Source organism: Lactuca virosa, chromosome 1 (assembly GCF_052849685.1).
Source record: "Lactuca virosa cultivar CGN04683 chromosome 1, Lactuca_virosa_CGN04683_v6, whole genome shotgun sequence".
NCBI classification, from domain to species: Eukaryota; Viridiplantae; Streptophyta; class Magnoliopsida; order Asterales; family Asteraceae; genus Lactuca; species Lactuca virosa.
The window spans coordinates 71,052,550-71,071,276 of record NC_136426.1 but is presented as its reverse complement, the minus strand read 5'-3'; the positions used below and the strand labels follow the sequence as shown (position 1 = coordinate 71,071,276).

General features: G+C 36.7%; 1 protein-coding gene across 1 annotated transcript; it reads left to right on the top strand.

The window, feature by feature from the left end:
- Nucleotides 1–489: 489 nt before the first annotated feature.
- LOC145105111 (phospholipid:diacylglycerol acyltransferase 1-like) lies at nucleotides 490–3,599 on the top strand. Its single transcript, XM_079042248.1, has 5 exons — nucleotides 490–1,275; nucleotides 1,373–1,595; nucleotides 1,736–2,347; nucleotides 2,614–2,873; nucleotides 3,096–3,599. The coding sequence occupies exons 1-5, from the start codon at nucleotides 845–847 to the stop codon at nucleotides 3,577–3,579; spliced, it is 2,010 nt and encodes a 669-aa protein (XP_078898374.1). The 5' UTR covers nucleotides 490–844; the 3' UTR covers nucleotides 3,580–3,599.
- The last annotated feature ends 15,128 nt before the right edge of the window (nucleotides 3,600–18,727 follow it).

Here is an 18,727-nt window from a genome sequence, read left to right as displayed (position 1 = left end):
TTGATTATATATTTGTTGAATTATAATGATGTATATTTTGTAATTATATTCGATTTACTAATTATTTATAAAATTCAAAAAAAGCACAAAAAATTAACATAGCAACCTTATCCGTTTTAAAAATTCAAAGTATATATAAAACCCAAATCCATTTCCCATGACCCGTTTATTTGGGCACCCACAATTACCTGAGTTATTTAACATGAATACCCTGTTATAGATAAAAAAGTTCATAAATTCTTAAACTACTACCAAACATCTATGCAAAAATTGTTTCTGATACAAAATAAAACAGTTACAAATTTTTACGTAATGCATGTAAATGATTTTTTTTTCTGTTCAACATATAGAAATGTTGAAAGTATAAGACACAAGTAGAATGAACTGAAGAAAATATATCTCAATTACACTAATTTCAAAAAAAAAATGGTATTAAAAAAAAAACAACCAAAAGTTAAATCCAATATTGTTGTTTTATTAACTCCTTTTTCTATTATAAAAATGAACTCGTTTTCCAATTTACATCCAACATTTTTAGTGGTCGTAATTAGTCAACGACATTTCCATACTTGTCGCTCGTAAATAAAACATTTAAGGGTCAACATTGACCAAACGTTACCGCTGAGCCACGTTTCAACGGGACACACCTTGCGTTTCAACCAATCCTACTAAAGCCCCCAAAACATTTCCTCAACCATGTCTCCGCCGCTAACCACCATATCCAACCGTCGGACCACCATCCATTCCTCGCCTCTGCTAAGGGCTTCACAACACAGATCGTCCCCTTTCGTTTACCCTTTTATTGTTTTTCCCATATCGCGTCTGCATAGAACTAGATTCGGTAATGGCTTTACTTCGGAGGAGAAAACGACCCGACGACGATTCGCCACAGACCCCCGGCTTGCCGGAGGAAGACGAAGATAAGACAATTAAATCACAGAAAAGAGGAAAAAGGCGGAGGAAAAAGGAGTATTCCTGTTTGGATAATTGTTGCTGGTTAGTGGGATGCATATGCACGACTTGGTGGTTCTTGTTGTTTTTATACAACACAATGCCGGCGTCTTTCCCACAATACGTAACGGAGAAGATCACCGGACCGTTACCGGATCCTCCCGGCGTTAAATGTGTAAAACAGGGACTGGAACCGAAGCATCCGGTGGTGTTTGTGCCGGGGATTGTCACCGGTGGGCTTGAGCTGTGGGAGGGCCACGAATGTGCGGAGGATTTGTTCCGAAAGAAACTTTGGGGAGGCACGTTTGGCGAAATTTACAAAAGGTATTCATCCTTCGCTAATTTTTTGATCACTTCGAAATCACGAATATGACAAGTTCTTGATATATTCTTGTATACAAAATTGTTACATCGCATGCAGGCCATCATGCTGGCTAAAACATATGTCTCTGGACAACAAAACGGGTTTGGATCCTCCTGGAATTCGGGTCAGACCCGTCAGCGGGCTTGTAGCCGCCGACTACTTCGCTCCGGGCTACTTTGTGTGGGCCGTTTTGATTGCAAACTTAGCTCGTGTCGGCTACGAAGAAAAGAACATGTATATGGCTGCATACGACTGGCGACTCTCGTTTCAGAACACAGAGGTATAAAATCTAAAAGATATATATATATATATATATATATATATATATATATATATATATATATATATATATATATTTTTTTTTTCATTTCTAATCTATCTCATGTTAGACTCGTTTACATGTTTATTGCTTCTTGATAGGCAAGAGATCAAACGTTGAGTCGGATAAAGAGCAATATAGAACTGATGGTGGCTATAAACGGTGGTCAAAAAGCTGTCATCATCCCACATTCAATGGGTGTTCTCTACTTTTTGCATTTCATGAAATGGGTGGAGGCACCAGCTCCGATGGGCGGTGGAGGTGGCTCAGACTGGTGCGCTAAACACATAAAAGCAGTGATGAACATCGGTGGCCCACTTTTAGGTGCACCAAAAGCTTTAGCGGGTCTTTTCTCAGCTGAAGCTAAAGATATTGCGTTTGCTAGGGGAATTGCACCAGGTGTGTTAGACTCGGATGTATTTCAAATTCAAACGCTGCAACACATCATGAGAATGAGCCGAACCTGGGACTCCACCATGTCCATGATACCAAAAGGTGGTGAAACCATCTGGGGTGGGCTCGATTGGTCACCCGAGGAAGGATATTTACCGAGCCAGAGAACACATGCAAACATTACTACTTCACGTTGCAACCAAAACGAGTCGTATAGTACAATGTGTGACACGACACGTATTAATTATGGGAGACTTATATCGTTCGGGAGAGATGTTGCAGAGTCACGTTCGTCGGATATTGAGCGGACAGACTTTAGGGTAAGATTTTATTTATATTTTGACTGTGATGTGTGACTGTGAACCAAAAGGTAGATCAAGGTGGGAGGAGACCTGTTTCTCGATCTTTTTTTTTTTTTTTTTTGTGCAAAAGTGGTGAATATTCTCTCGTTATCGACACCAAATATTGCCCTAGCTAGAAAGCTTGTGCACTTGTGTCCTATCATGTCTAATCTTGTCAAATATAACAAATGCAACTTAAAGATTATTGCTATATTTATTAGACTCTGGCGGTTGTTTGATGGTAGGGTGCGGTCAAGGGTTACAATCTCGCGGATATCAAGTGTCGTGATGTGTGGACCGAGTATCACAATATGGGACTAAGTGGAATCAAGGCGATAGCGGAATACAAGGCTTATACAGCTGGAGACCTTTTGGATTTGCTCGAGTTTGTTGCACCAAAGATGATGGAACGAGGCATGGCCCATTATTCACACGGAATAGCAGAAAATCTGGACGACCCGAAATACGCACATTACAAATATTGGGCTAACCCGTTGGAAACTAAGTAAGAACCTTTCTTGTTTTCATTGTTTCCATGCAACAAACATGACTAACAAATCATTTTCTTTTACTAAATGGGGATAAAATATAATTTGGTAAACTATATATATGAGTGTTTTATTTTTTACTTAATAAAAAGAACGACCTAATGTAGAAAACTAGTAATATAAGGTTTTCCCATTAAGTAACACAAACTATGCCTAACCATACGATCGTCCACTTTTAGGTTGCCAAATGCTCCAGACATGGAGATATACTCAATGTACGGTGTTGGCATTCCGACTGAACGAACATATGTTTACAAGCTCACTCCGGCAGCGGAATGCTACATTCCATTCCAAATTGATAATGCAGCGGGGGATATCGATGAACACGTCTGTTTAAAAGACGGTGTATACACTGTAGATGGTGATGAAACTGTACCCGCACTGAGTGCGGGGTTCATGTGCGCCAAAGGGTGGCGCGGGAAAACACGTTTTAATCCCTCAGGTATTAAAACGTATGTTAGGGAGTATCATCACAACCCACCCTCAAATTTTCTCGAGGGTCGGGGTACACAGAGTGGTGCCCATGTTGATATCATGGGCAATTTTCAGTTGATCGAAGACGTAATTAGGGTTGCATCCGGTGCTTCCGGTGAAGAATTGGGAGGTGATAGAGTTTATACAGACATTTTCAAATGGTCTAAAAAAATTAACTTGAAATTGTAAGATATTAATGAATCCGTTACTTCTTTCGATCTAGTGTTTTTGGACGTAAATTATGGAAAATTTTATTTGATGTTAAATATTGAGGATCAAAAAATTAGTTGTAATAAAACAGGTTGTAGAAGATAGAATTCGAATGGGTATTTAATTATTTATGGTTTAAATTTTTGAAAGTGCATTTGCTGTTTAAAGGTTTTTTTTATTAAAGGAATTTACTGTTTAAAGTTGTATTAAACAGATTATTAGTTGTTTTGGTGTTTGATAAATTGATGCATAAACATACAAAATAATAGATAAAATTGCTAAAAAATGTTCTAGTAAAAATTGGAAATATTATATAAATAAATAATAATAGTTACTAATTTGATAATCAATTTTCTTATGGTCAGTGTGAAACTAAGGTTAAATGGTGTGGTAGTTGTTTTGACAATAGTAAAAACGTATCACATAGATGTCACGTAGGATATTATCATTTTTCCTATAATTTGCCAATGAATTGGATGTGGTAAAATTTTTACCTTTGAAATTAAAAAAAAACAAAAAAAAAAACATAAATTCCCATTAAGTCATTAACCAATCAATAGTTAGTTTTTTTAATTTACCAACGGTGGAAATATGCCGCCGGTATTATACCGACAGTGAAAAATGGATCCCCGCGTGATATTTACCGCCAACATATGTGCCACATAAGCTTACCACCGGTAAGTTATCTGTGACACCCTTTAGCCTAATCCCTAAATCGATTTTTTAAATCGTAAATGGTAATATAACTATTAAGATTTTGAATTGTAACAACAAAATATCATTATTTATCCATGTTTACTATTAAGATTTTGAATTGTAACAACAAAAAAAAATCATTTTAATTTTTTTTAATGTATAATCACATCCTAAATTCATTAACTTTCATCTATTTGTATATAAATAAATCGATTTAAGTTATATATTATTCTAATATATTAAGAAACAAATAATATAATTTAAAAACAAATTAAACGAGTCAAGCAAATGAGAGTCACTCAAGCACATACTATTAGCAAAATAATATATATATATATATATATATATATATATATATATATATATATATATATATATATATCACTTTTAATAAATGAAACCTAAAAATGACATGTGTCAGTTTTTTAAAATGTTTCTTTGACACGTGATATTTTTCTATGATTTTTATTATTTTCTTTTTTTTTGGTAATAAATCAAATTCAATTCAAATTTTGAAAATACAAAATCATATCCTAATAATATTATTATGTTTATTTTGCTTAACAAATTAATTCATAATTACTTACAATCGATAATATCTTGGTTTTTTTTTTACATTTACTATTTTTTAATCTATATAAAATTTTTAAATATACCGACCGTGGTTTCCACGGGTTATAACCTACTATATATATATATATATATATATATATATATATATATATATATATATATATATATATATATATATATATATATATATATAACCCTATTTAACAATTAATCATTCACAAAATTCAAGAAAATTTTAGCAAAACAGTATTTGTAGGTCATCCCAACAATTCATTTTCAATGATACTAAAAAGCTTACTCATTCTAAGGTAGTGTTTGTTTTTTCTCTGCAGATCTGCGTGGCCTCTTCTGTCTGCGTCGCGCAGACAACGCGCAGACATTAGCCTTCACAGACTGTTTGTTTTTTTGAAGACTGCAGACCTAAAAATGTATGCGCGCCCTCTTCTTGGCGCAGATGTGGATCAGAGTCTTCTAACATCTTCAGACATCTTCTAGCCTAAAAAACATATATATCTTTATTTTTTTAAGTTTTTCTTAATTTATATTTTTTCCAACTTTATTAATGATAAACAATTTGAAAAAAAAAATTACAAAACTTAAAAAAAAACGTTCGACGATACAAACATGATATTTTTGACAAATTTATAAATAAAGATTTATTACAATAATAGTCGTTGAAGTTGTTTATATAAATATGAAAAAAAAATCATAATATATTCTTATATTTTTTTGCCAAATTTTGTAAAACATTATTTAATACAGTATCGTCAATTTCTCGAGAAAATATTTATGGTACGTTTTTAATGGATTTAATTGAAAAAATCAAAGTTTATTTCCATCCATTTATGTATCAAATTCTTTGATCACTAATTATAATGTTTAATTATAACTTTGCAACCAAAATTGTTGGTTTTTATCAAATATATACGTTAATTCATATCATTTTTATTTTTATTTTTTATATAATAATACATAAAAGTTGATCTAGGTTCGTTAATTATTTATAACAAAGTCATAAAAATATTAAAAAATCACTTTGAAGTTTAAAAAAATCAGTTTATTTAGATTTCAGTTTATTTTAGTAGCCCGCAAATGTTAAAAAAACAAACAGTCTTCTTTTTTCAGACTGCAGACGTTTGGTCCACCTCTTCTACTGCAGAGGTCTACAGATGTGGTCCGCAGACTGCAGACATTTTGCCTCAGAAAAAACAAACAGCACCTAAGTGAACAATTCATTTTCAATGATACTAAAAAGCTTACTCATTCTAAGTGGATGTTTGGATAACTTATTAGTTTATAACGGTTTGTCATCCGTAATAATTAAATTTTAATGTTTGAACTGTTAAAATTTATAAGCCTTTATTAGTTTAAATAAAGAATTTTTAATAAATTGGGTTTTTTTTATTTATTTGAAATTCCTTTTTAGAGTATTTTTATTTCCCTTGTTATGAGTATTTATATTTCCCTCCTTATGTATAATTATTATTATTATTATTATTATTATTATTATTATTTGTAAAGCATTTGTTCTTCCACCGTTGATAATCGTATACCATTCGGATTAATTGTTGTTCTATATTTTGTATCTATATATTTTATCTTATACAAATATTCATGGATTCGCAAAATATATTCTCTTAAAGTTTTTTGTTAATCTTTTATGAATAATAATATTATAGTTGATGATAAATAAAATATTATTAAAAATACAAAAAGAATCAATGATATGTAAGATATTTTTTGAGTAATTTTACATAAATAAGTCAAATTTACTAAACACTAAAAAACAACTCGAATATTTAATAATATATATATTTTTTAACACCAAATAAGCTAAGAAACATTTTAAAAAAACATAACATATTTTAAATAAGAAATTCCAAACATCCCCTAAGTTCTAACTGTTACCTAATAAGCCCAATCGACCTAATTCCACATCTCTATTCATAAATATAAAATCAATTTATTAAATATATAGTTTTTTTTTTATTTCAGTACGAGGATAATAATACAACACTTCAAGATTATTAAATAAAGCAAGAATATTATAAAAATACTATTTATTTGGTGGTTTGCACCAAATGTCGATTAAAAAAATATTTTAAAAAGCACACACGTTTTGCTAATTGCTTACTTTGCTTCGATCCAAATTTATTATTGTAGTTAAATAGTAATTAATTAAATAATCATTATCGTTAAAAGAATGAAGATAAAAGGATATTTATCTTGGTCGGCTTTAAACTATTGTTTAAATTAAATTGTTCTTCCTTATCCTAATCAAATATGATGTAAAGAATTGAAGACTATATGGATTCCAGTTCAAGAAACAAAAGTGACAGCTTTTTTATTTAGTATTCGTTAAAGATAAACAGATTAGTTGCATATATTTTCTGAAAAAAGAATGACAAATTTAGAGAAAAAATATTTTTTTTTTCCATAAAATAAACACATTTAGACATTTATTTCTGCAATTTTATCATTTGCATGATGAAATGATCAATAAAAAATCTAAGTTTGTTATTTTGACGTGATTGAAATTGTAGATGTTCAATCTCTGATCCCATAAAGTTATGTATTAAACATCTATATAATCATGGACGAAGCTTGCTTGGGGGCTGTCGCCCCCCCTGAATTTTTTTGTTAGAGATAGCCCTTCCACTTTAGTTTATATACATATTTAGCCTAAAAATATAAAATTTATGCTGTGGCCCCCCTGCTCTCCGGTTTTCATGTATATTATACTTTTGGCCCCAAAATAAATGTTCAAGCTCCGGTATACAATCATATTTATATAAAAAATAGAGATGTTTTTTTTCAAACTTTTAAATATTATGTGCTCATTGCTTGGCGCATAACGAAACCGCAATCCACATATGAAATCGCGACCCATTATGGCCCATTAAATGTCATGTTCGATTTTCGGTGGTCATATGTGTAATTTTATTTTTATTTTTGACTATTTTTGAAAGAAATAATTATATAATTATGCTAAATTTGTTTTTTCTTTACATTTATTTATTTATTTTATTTAAGGGTGACAATCCATGACACGACATGGAAAAAGACAAGACAAAACGTAATTGAGATGAAACTGAAATTCAAATTCGAGTTCGTGTCAAGGGTAAAAAACACGACATCGTGTCGTGTTCGTGTTTAAGATTCAACACAAAATTGTCACAATATCAACATGTAGTTTTTGTGTTTGTCATGTTTTGTAAGATTGAATTTGAATTAAATAAATTAAATGTATATTTTATTTTATATTTTTCGTGTGTTTTGTAACAGGACATTGTGTTGTGTCGTGTTCATGTTATATAAAAATTGTCGTCTTGTGTCATGTCAGCTAAAACACGGTACAACTGCCTGTTTTGCTACCCATACCTTATTAGATTTTGTGTCAATGAAATAGTGGATAAAAATGCAAGACGGTCAAAGGACACCGTTTTAAACACTACGTCACGTGATTGAAAATAAGTTGTTCATATGCATAAAAAACTATTTGACATGAGAATTGCTAATAATAAATTATGTTGTTTATTACTAAAATTCAATCATAAACTTTTATTACCATCTGTAGTCTGGATTGTCTAGACTTTAGATACATGTTTGAGTTTGAACCAAGCTTTGAAGAAATGACAACCCTAATAGAGTAATAGAAATACGAGTATATTTCCTAACGCTATAAGTTGATAAACATAAAGAAATAAATATAAAAAGACTAGAAAAGATAATACTTCAAATAAACGATTGATGATTATTCTTTCTACTCCATTCCTACAATTCACTCTAAATTGTATTTAATACTAACTTGATTTTGAGAAATTGGATATTGGGATCAATTTTGTGCTAGTTCTAAAATCATTTTTTTGTGAGTGATTCCAAAATCATCATTTTTGTAACATCTTGAGTTAGATGTTCTAGTACTTCAGAATACATAGTGTTAGTAACAACACATTATCATGATTTTTACTAAAAACATATATATAGAAAAACAATTATTGTTAATATAAGTTTCACAATTACTGCCTGAGGGAATATTTACAAAACAACTTGACTTTCTAATTATAAATGGAGCACTACTAGATATTTGCACAAAGCATGACTCATAGGTGTGTTTACGGCACAACTTAAGGTTGTGATTATAACATATCGGGTGCATGTCCCATCGTTTACCAATGTGCTCAAATCTTGATTTCCACAAGTTTTTGGGTAAACTAACACAAGTTTTGTGTAAAATTAAAGGCAACATGTACTTTCAAACTTAAAGAATGCTTCAATGCTTATAATGTATCATATGCAAGGTTATCAAATTAGCAAACATGTAGTGTGTACCCCATTTGAAAATAACCACAACACTTATATTTCCTTAGAATCTATACAATTCCAAGCTAGTTGCTCATTCATGATGGATAAAAATAGGTGTTGCTACATGATTTACTCTGGGCGTGTTGATACCTACTATGTTGGGACTTCGTCTAATGAACACTCGGGAAATCATGTTGTATGAAATGAACAACCATTAGATTAGAAAGTCATACCGAGGGATGGACCCCGGTATTGATCTCTGATGCCAAAGTTAGATATTGCTCTGTACATGCTAGAAATGTATTGCTAACGAACTGCCCCTTTGAGATATGGGATTACCTTCTTTTATAGGTGAGGTCTACTATTGTCTATAACTTTCCCATTCATGTCTTGTGTTGATCCACTGCCCCTTTGAGATATGGGATTACCTTCTTTTATAGGTGAGGTCTAATTTGGAAAGATAAACTGTTTTCGGCCTGTATGACATTATTTGGGCTTTCTACTTTGTCATTACTGGCCTGCTCATGTATGGTTCGTTCCTCATACCCCTTTAAGCCCCCTCCCCCCAACCAACCTAATTGTTAAAAATGGTTTCTAAACCGCTTTTAATAATTGGGCTTAAATATGTTGTTAAATCTGTCGGGTATCGAAGCGACTGACGGTTTGCTACATGCGCCTCGGTGTTTGTGATGACATCTACTTGATTGATTTGACAACAATTATCTTTCCTGCTTCTCACTCCTTATAAATGTTTGTCACATCCATCAATCTTTTTCCTATTACGGTCTTCTGTACCCACCATTTGTGTCTTCATTTTGCTTCATTTCTCTAAGATTATCATGTCTCGTCCGATAATACCTATGCTTCACTCAACTGTTACTCATGAGCGTCTTGACCAAATTTATCATAAGTATCATCTTATTGAAGAAGTTGGCGTCGTTCTTCCTGGTCCCGCATCGATCAATGATCATCCTCCCCCGAGTGAGATTGGCTTCTATCTCTATTACTTTGAGGCTAGTCTGTGTGTGCCTCCTTCTTCCTTTTTTGGGCTTATTGTTGAGGCATACAATATCCATACTTGTCAACTAAAGCCTAACTCCATTTCCAAAATTATGTGTTTCGAGTTATTGTGTCATGTTGCCCTTGTGGTTCCTACCATTTCCTTGTTTCAACACTTTTCCGGATCTATAGCAATGGTTCTTGGTATTATTTTTGTTCTTGGGGTCGTAGTTTTATTAAGGGTCTTCTTGATTCTATTAAAAATTGGAAAAAGTAAGTTTATCTTATTGAACTCTGCTCGTTTTTCTTATCGCAATGTATTCTGTAACACCCATAAAATTCAAGCCAATTTAAAACATTTTAACCCATTCAAAAACCATTAAGTTATTACAACTTGTTTTCAAAATAGTTTAAACATCAGAGTATCCCCAGAACCAAATCACAAAATCATGAAATATGAGGAGCGGTACGATCACGCCTTTGCCTTGCCACGATCACCTGATGTACCTAAAACAATAAACTAAACACCGTAAGCTCGAAAGCTTAGTGAGTTCCCCCAAAATACCCGTACACACATAACCATACACATACAACAATGAACAGCATACTATGGGTCCAATCAACCGACAGGTTGGAATACCCCAGGCCCTCAACCGTCGGGTTGGAATGCCAACATACTACGAGTCCAATCATCCTCGGGATGGAATACTCTCGGCCCACAACCATCGGGTTGGAATGCCCACACACCTATACATACAATAACTACTATGGGTCCAATCATCCCTCGGGATGGAATACCCCAGGCCCTCAACCATCAGGTTGGAATGCCCACCTACTATGAGTCCAATCATCCTACCGGGATGGAATACTCCTGGCCCTCAACCATCGGGTTGGAATGCCCACCTACTATGCATACAATAACTACTATGGGTCCAATCATCCCTCGAGATGGAATACCCCAGGCCCTCAACCATCAGGTTGGAATGCCCACCTACTATGAGTCCAATCATCCTACCGGGATGGAATACTCCTGGCCCTCAACCATCGGGTTGGAATGCCCACATACTAGCAAACATGTGCACCTATCAAATAACCATATAGCAGTCTACAAGACAACATACTAGGGTCCTATCATCCTATCGGGATGGAATACCCTCTACTACTTCTCAACACGTGCACATATAACAGGTAATCTCCTACCAGCATACAGACAGTCAGACCAACTACAGGTCATTAAGCATAGCCACATCCAATCTACGAGAATACCGATCTAACAGAGCATACCATCATATAGCCATCCTATCTACCAGGATGCCAACTAACATATCACAGCAGTAACTAACTCAAATAACAAATCAAAGGGCTGGCCTTGGTGCCTTAGACCCTTGGGTATAGTGAGGATAACTCACCTTGCAACTGCCGAACCGAACCACGAAAGCACAATCCCGAAGCACTGCCCCAAACTCCAACACCTATAGCCATCAATGATCCATTGACATAAATATCCAAATTACCATAATACCCTTGAAGGTCAAACTGGTCAAAGTCAAAGTCCTGGCCAAGGTCAACTTTCTTGATTGACCCTACTCGCCGAGTCAACCCGCTGACTCGCCGAGTTCCCAACTTCAGAAAACTCTTATATCACAACTCGACTCGCCGAGTCACCCCATGACTCGTCGAGTCAACAATCTCTGAGTTATATCATGTCCAACTCACTGAGTCACCACTCAACTCACTGATCTGAGTCTTAACAAGAAGAGGTTGGGGTCTTGCGTTCTGACTCGCCGAGTCCAAGAACAGACTCGTCGAGTCCAAGAACAGACTCGCCGAGTCCACGATAATCTTCAACAGACTCGCCGAGTTGTTCCTCCAACTCGTCGAGTCCACGCCTATCTTCAACAGACTCGCCGAGTCCAAGAACAGACTCGCCAAGTCTCTTCAGTCCTTTATTCATACAAAGGCTTTTCGAGTCATGCAGGGGCTCCAAACTGTAGATCCACTCTTCTAGGGCATTATTCTCACGTAAAGTTGCAAACTTTACGTGGAAACAAGGAGCTATAAGCCCAAATCACTCTAGGGCTAAGGTTTAAGACAAGGATGCTTCACCAACAAACCAAGGGCTGATACTTTGTGAGTTTCTGGACCAAGACAAGTCTAGATCTGAAGTAGCAACCTCAGATCTAGACCCCTAACCCAAAATAGATCCTTAACATGCCAAAATGGCCCCAGATCTCATTCTTGAATAGATATAAATGCAATAGAGTCAAGGTAGCAGCTTGTTACCTCCAAAATGTGCCCAAGCTGAAGTAGATTCTGGATCTACACCAATCCCTTGATGCTAGCCTCTTGATCTTCAAGCTCCCTTCTCAACATTCCTCCTCCAAAGCTCAAATCTCTTTAACAATGGAAGCTCACACGATTTTTAGGGTTTACTGACTCTCAAGGGCAATAAGGAGGCTGAAGGGAGGACATATGGTCCTTTAAATAGGGTGTAACCCTTAAGATTAGGGTTTTCTCTTTTCAGCACCAACTCGTCGAGTCCAGCTGCCGACTCGGCGACTTGGTCACTTAACTCGCGACCAGAACCCGCTCCGACTCGACGAGTAAGCGTACCTACTCGTCGAGTACCTTCTTCAATTTACACTTAAGTCCTTCAATCATACTTCTAAATTTTGGGATGTTACAACTCTCCCCCACTTAAATTAGGCTTCGTCCTCGAAGCCTGCTGCAGTATACGATTCTGAATATACCTCTTGCACCGCAGACTCCGATTTCCCAATCAACTCATGTGACATCCCCTAATTTCTCGGCCAGAAAAGACCGATTTAATTTATGCTTTTTAAAATAAAATCAGATAAATCTTTTTAAAAGATGTTGCGGAATTGGTCCCCAAAACAAAACATGATAAAAGTTTATCAAAACCTTCTTTAAGAAATGTATAGTTTCATTTCATATCAAAACATCGGGATGTCATGTTCGGATACAGATCAAAAGCATAAACAAGACATTATAAGCCTTTCAACAGTTATTTACAACTACTGGCCTATAATCCAAAAATCTCTCATCGTCCTCCGACTATGCTCGGGGTCCACTACCTGTAACATAAAAAGTTGAGTGGGTCAGGCTTGGGAGCCTGGTGAGCATATAGGGTTTTCAACCCACAGTAATAATAAACTTATTAAGTTCACCAATCAACAATAACCCTGATTACCCGTTCCCGTTATCCTCACTTTACGTCCCTAAACACTTATCACAAGGGACCTAGCCTAAAGAATATCATCGGGAAGGACACTACTGCTAAGGGGTTTCCTCAGCCATACATTTCCTAAAGGCAACCATGAGGGGGATGGAGTACAGCGAATGAACACTCTAGTTCATTACACCTACAGGTTGCGGGCCTGCTAGTGTTCCACTGGACTGTCTAGAAAGTCCGTGGTCGTCATCCAAACTCCGCTAGATGACTGGATCTCAAATCACATCGAGGCCTCTCATCACTTTTATTTTATCACTCATCACTATCTACCCATGTTTTACCCAACATATTTGTAGATAAAAATACATATACAGTTTAAAACTTGTATAAAACATCAATTTAACAGTCACCTTAGTTAAACAATTAATATAATTACACGTAGCACGTATTTCAAAACTACCCGAGAAGGCTCGCAAGCCCTCGATTTATAGGGGAGTCCGAAGTCGGTTAGAAGGGAGGAGTCATCAGGCGAGGGTGCGTGGCAGCTGCTGGGCGAGGGTGCGCATGTGGCTCGCACATGGGTTGCGCGTGCGAGGGGCTCGATGTCGCCTCCTGATTGGATCGCGGTCTAGTCCGAGGCTTCGGACGTGGCTCCTCCTGCGAGACTCGGACATGAGGAATGGGACACGCGTCGGACTCCTAGTGGACCCCTTCGGATGACTCAGCAGCTCGGATGACTCAGCCATTTTTCGGACACGTGGCATGCTCTACGCGAAGGTGACGTGGCCGACGCCACCTATGCGAAATTTCTCGGTTTTCACGCCAAAACTTCTAAAATCCATAACTTTCGCATACGAGCTCCGTTTTTGACGTTCTTTATATGAACACGTAGGTAAAATTACGCTCTACAACTTTCCTTTAGACTTCGTCGGCTAATTTTGACTTTAATTTTTAAATTATTATTTTTAACAGACCGGGACAGGAAATCCGTTAAAAATTCATAACTTCTTTATCCGACGTTCGTTTTCGTCATACTTTTTACCGTTGTGCTACTAATGACGAGACCTTCGATTCTTGTTTAGGTCGTGTCGGCTAAAAATCACTCGATCTAAAATTCGAGTTTTTAGCTGTCTACTGCTAAGCTGAAACTTCGAAAAATCATAACCTCCTCATACGAAGTCAGATTTGGGCGTTCTTTTTATACCTACTCTCGGTTTAACGAACACTACGAGTTTCGTTTAGATCACAAAGGCCAAAAAATAGTTTATCGAAAACTCACTTTTTACGACATTCGACACCGTGCCGGTTTTGTCGCGAAACTTCGACAGGTCATAACTTCTTCGTTATAACTCGGATTTCGGCATTCTTTATATATCCGTAATCCTTGTCACACCCACTACAAGTTTCTTAATAGCTATCGGCTTTATCTAATATTTAATTTTGACGCTCATTTTTATTCTTAATTAATTAAACCCTAATAATTAAGCATAAAACACATAATTTTCACATAATTCCTTTTCATTTCTTCAAAATGAGTTACAAAGGTTAACCTAGACTATAATGTAAATATTAATGCCTAGCCTAGAAACACGGGCATTACAATTATCTCCCTCTTAGGATGATTCCGTCCCCGGAATCACACATCAGCAAACAAATGCGGGTAGCGACTGATCATGTCACTCTCCGTTTCCCAAGTGAGATTTGACCCATTCGTATGTTTCCAACGCACAAGCACTAAATCGACCATCTTGCGTCGCAACTTCTTAGTCTTACGGTCAACGATTGTCTCAGGTTCTTCGATCAACCTCTTGTTTTCATCCAACCTTAACTCAGAAATTGGAATTATGTCGGGCACATCTCCCGTGAACTTTCTCAAATAACACACATGAAATGTGTTATGAATACCCTCCAGTTCTTCCGGTAATTCTAGCTTGTAAGCTTGATTCCCGATCCTCTGAAGAACTTTAAATGGTCCAATAAACCTTGTACTCAACTTTCCCCTTTTACCAAATCTTATAAGTCCCTTCCATGGCGAGACTTTAAGTAAAACCGAATCTCCAACTTCGAAGGATATCAGTTGTCTTTTCTTGTCAGCATAACTCTTTTGTCGATCTTGAGCAGCTAACATCCTTTCCCTTATTACTTTTAACTTTTTAGCAGTTTGATGGACTATTTCAGGTCCCATAAACTGCTTTTCCCCAGCTTCCAGCCAACATGATGGCGTTCGACACTTTTCCCCATACAAAGCGTGATAAGGTGCCATCTTGATGCTCGAGTGGAAACTATTATTATAGGAAAATTCTACTAGAGGTAAGTGTTCATCCCAGTTACCTTGGAATTCTAGGGTACATGCTCTCAGCATATCCTCCAATGTTTGAATCGTTCGTTCGCTCTGACCATCAGTTTGCGGATGGTAAGTTGTACTCAAACACAACTTGGTACCCAATTCCTCTTGTAGACTCCTCCAAAACCTTGAGGTAAAACGGCTGTCACGATCGGATACAATCGTTAACGGAACACCGTGTAGCCTCACAATTTCCTTCACATAAGAATTCGCAAGTTTATCCATAGACAATTTCTCGTTAGCGGCTATGAAATGCGCACTCTTAGTGAAGCTATCAACGACCACCCAAATCATGTCGTGACCGTTCCTTGTTCTGGGCAGTTTAGTCACAAAATCCATAGTGATATCTTCCCATTTACCCATGGGTACAGGTAAAGGTTCTAAACTCCCATACGGTTTCTGATGTTGTGCCTTAACCCTAGCACAAGTTACACACTCGGCCACATACTTAGCAACATCAAGCTTCATCGTCGGCCGCCAGTAATAGGGTTTTAGATCCCTATACATTTTCGTACTGCCAGGATGAATCGAGTACATGGTCTTGTGAGCTTCTTCCATCAGAAGATCTCTTACTCCTCCCATCTTAGGTACCCAAATCCTATCTTTGAATACCTTCAATCCCTGACCGTTTATATCAAACACCAACGTTTTACTCAAACGTTCCTCCTTCCGGTCATTTTTCTCTAAAGCTTCCTCTTGAGCTTTCTTTATACTTTCCACAATTGTAGAGGCAACTTCAATTCTCAACGCTCTTGGCCTTTTATTTTGAAGATTTACCTTCCAACTGAGAGCATCAGCAACAACATTTGCTTTACCAGGGTGGTAAATTATCTCACAGTCGTAATCCTTGAGTAACTCTAGCAAGCGCCGCTGCCTCATGTTCAATTCCTTCTGATTAAAGAGATATTGAAGACTCTTATGATCAGTGAAAAGTTTGCATTTAGTACCATAAAGATAGTGCCTCCATATCTTTAAGGCGAATACTACCGCTGTCAACTCCAGATCATGAGTGGGGTAGTTCTTTTCATGCTCTTTCAATTGCCTCGATGCATATGCTATCACCTTATCCCTTTGGGTCAGAACATAACCTAACCCAACTCCAGAGGCATCACTATAGACTGCGAAGTCATCAACTCCTTCAGGTAACGAAAGAATTGGTGCTTCACACAATCTCTTCTTCAACTTCTCAAAGGCTTCCTTATGTTTATCATTCCAAGCATAAGTAGCTCCTTTGTGGGTCAAAGTTGTTAATGGAGTAGCAATCGAAGAAAAGCCTTGGATAAATCTTCGATAATATCCAGCTAATCCTAAAAAGCTTCTAATCTCCGTAGGACTTTTTGGTTGTTCCCACTTCATCACAGCTTCAATCTTTGCTGGGTCAACCATTATTCCTTCTTGGTTAACCACATGACCTAAAAATTGGACTTCTTGAATCCAAAATTCACATTTGGAGAACTTTGCATACAGCTTCTCCTTTTTCAAGACTTCTAGCACCTCACGCGGATGCTTTTCATGCTCCTGCTTGCTCTTCGAATAAATCAAGATATCGTCTATGAATACTATCACCGATTTATCAAGGTATGGTTTACAAACCCTGTTCATCAAATCCATGAAAGCTGCTGGGGCATTGGTTAATCCGAACGACATAACCAAAAATTCATAATGTCCATATCTTATTCTGAACTCAGTCTTCTCGATATCATGCTCTCTCACCTTCAGTTGATGGTATCCCGACCTAAGATCGATCTTAGAGAAATAGCTCGAACCTTGCAATTGGTCGAACAGGTCACCGATCATCGGCAACAGATACTTATTCTTTATCGTCGCTTTATTCAGCTCTCTGTAATCGATGCACATTCTGATGCTCCCGTCTTTCTTCTTTACAAACAACACAGGGGCTCCCCAGGGTGATGAACTAGGTCGAATGAAACCTTTGTCCAATAACTCCTGAAGTTGTGTCATAAGTTCTTTCATCTCTGTTGGTGCTAATCGATACGGTGCTTTTGCTATCGGCGTCGTTCCTGGTAACAAGTCGATACGAAATTCTACTTGTCGATCAGGGGGAAATCTGGGAAGATCTTATGGAAAGACTTCCGGATAATCACACACCATCGGAATATTCTGCACCTCCTTCTTCTCCTTCTGAGCATCGATCACGAACGCTAGATATCATGTACATCCCTTGGCCAAACACTTTCTGGCTTTCATTAGAGAAATGATTCCAGAGTTTACTCTACGTTTGTCTCCATACACCATAAACGACTCTTTCCCTGGCGGGTTTACTTTTACTATCTTCTTCCTACACAATATCTCAGCATCATTGGCGCTAAGCCAATCCATTCCTAAAACTATGTCGAATCCATTTAACTCGATAGGCAATAATTCCTCGTGGAACTTATTCCCATCCAAGTCAATGAGGATATTTTTCATACGATGGCTAACAGGTACAAACTTGCCACTAGCAATCTCAACTAATAAGGCATTAACTAGTCTATCTACAAGCAAAGCTAGTTTTCTACCAAATCCATGCGATATAAAGGAGTAATTGGCTCCAGAATCAAACAAAATTTGGGCAGGCAATTCGTTTACGAGAAAGGTACCTGAAGCGACATCGACTTCTTCTTTTGCAGCTTCAAGGGTCATCTGAAAGGCTCTCGCCTTCGGCTTTGGTGGAAGATTGGGCTTTGCTGCATCCTTCCTCTTCGGACAGTCTTTAAAAACATGCCCTTCTTCATGGCACTCAAAACATACCCTCTTGTCGGACGGACACACGTTGGCATAATGCCCAGTCTTTCCACATTTGAAGCAAGTCACCCTCTCACTACATTTCCCAGAGTGCTTTTTATTGCACTTCTCACACCACTTCACTTCACCTCCTCCTCCAAACTTCTTGTACTTTGAAAATTTGCTTTTCTTGTTGGAACCTGAAGTTCCTTCAAATTTTCTCTTTTCACCAACTTCTGCCCTCTCTAGACCCTTCTCTCTGATATGAATCTCCACATTCTTAGCAGCCCAGA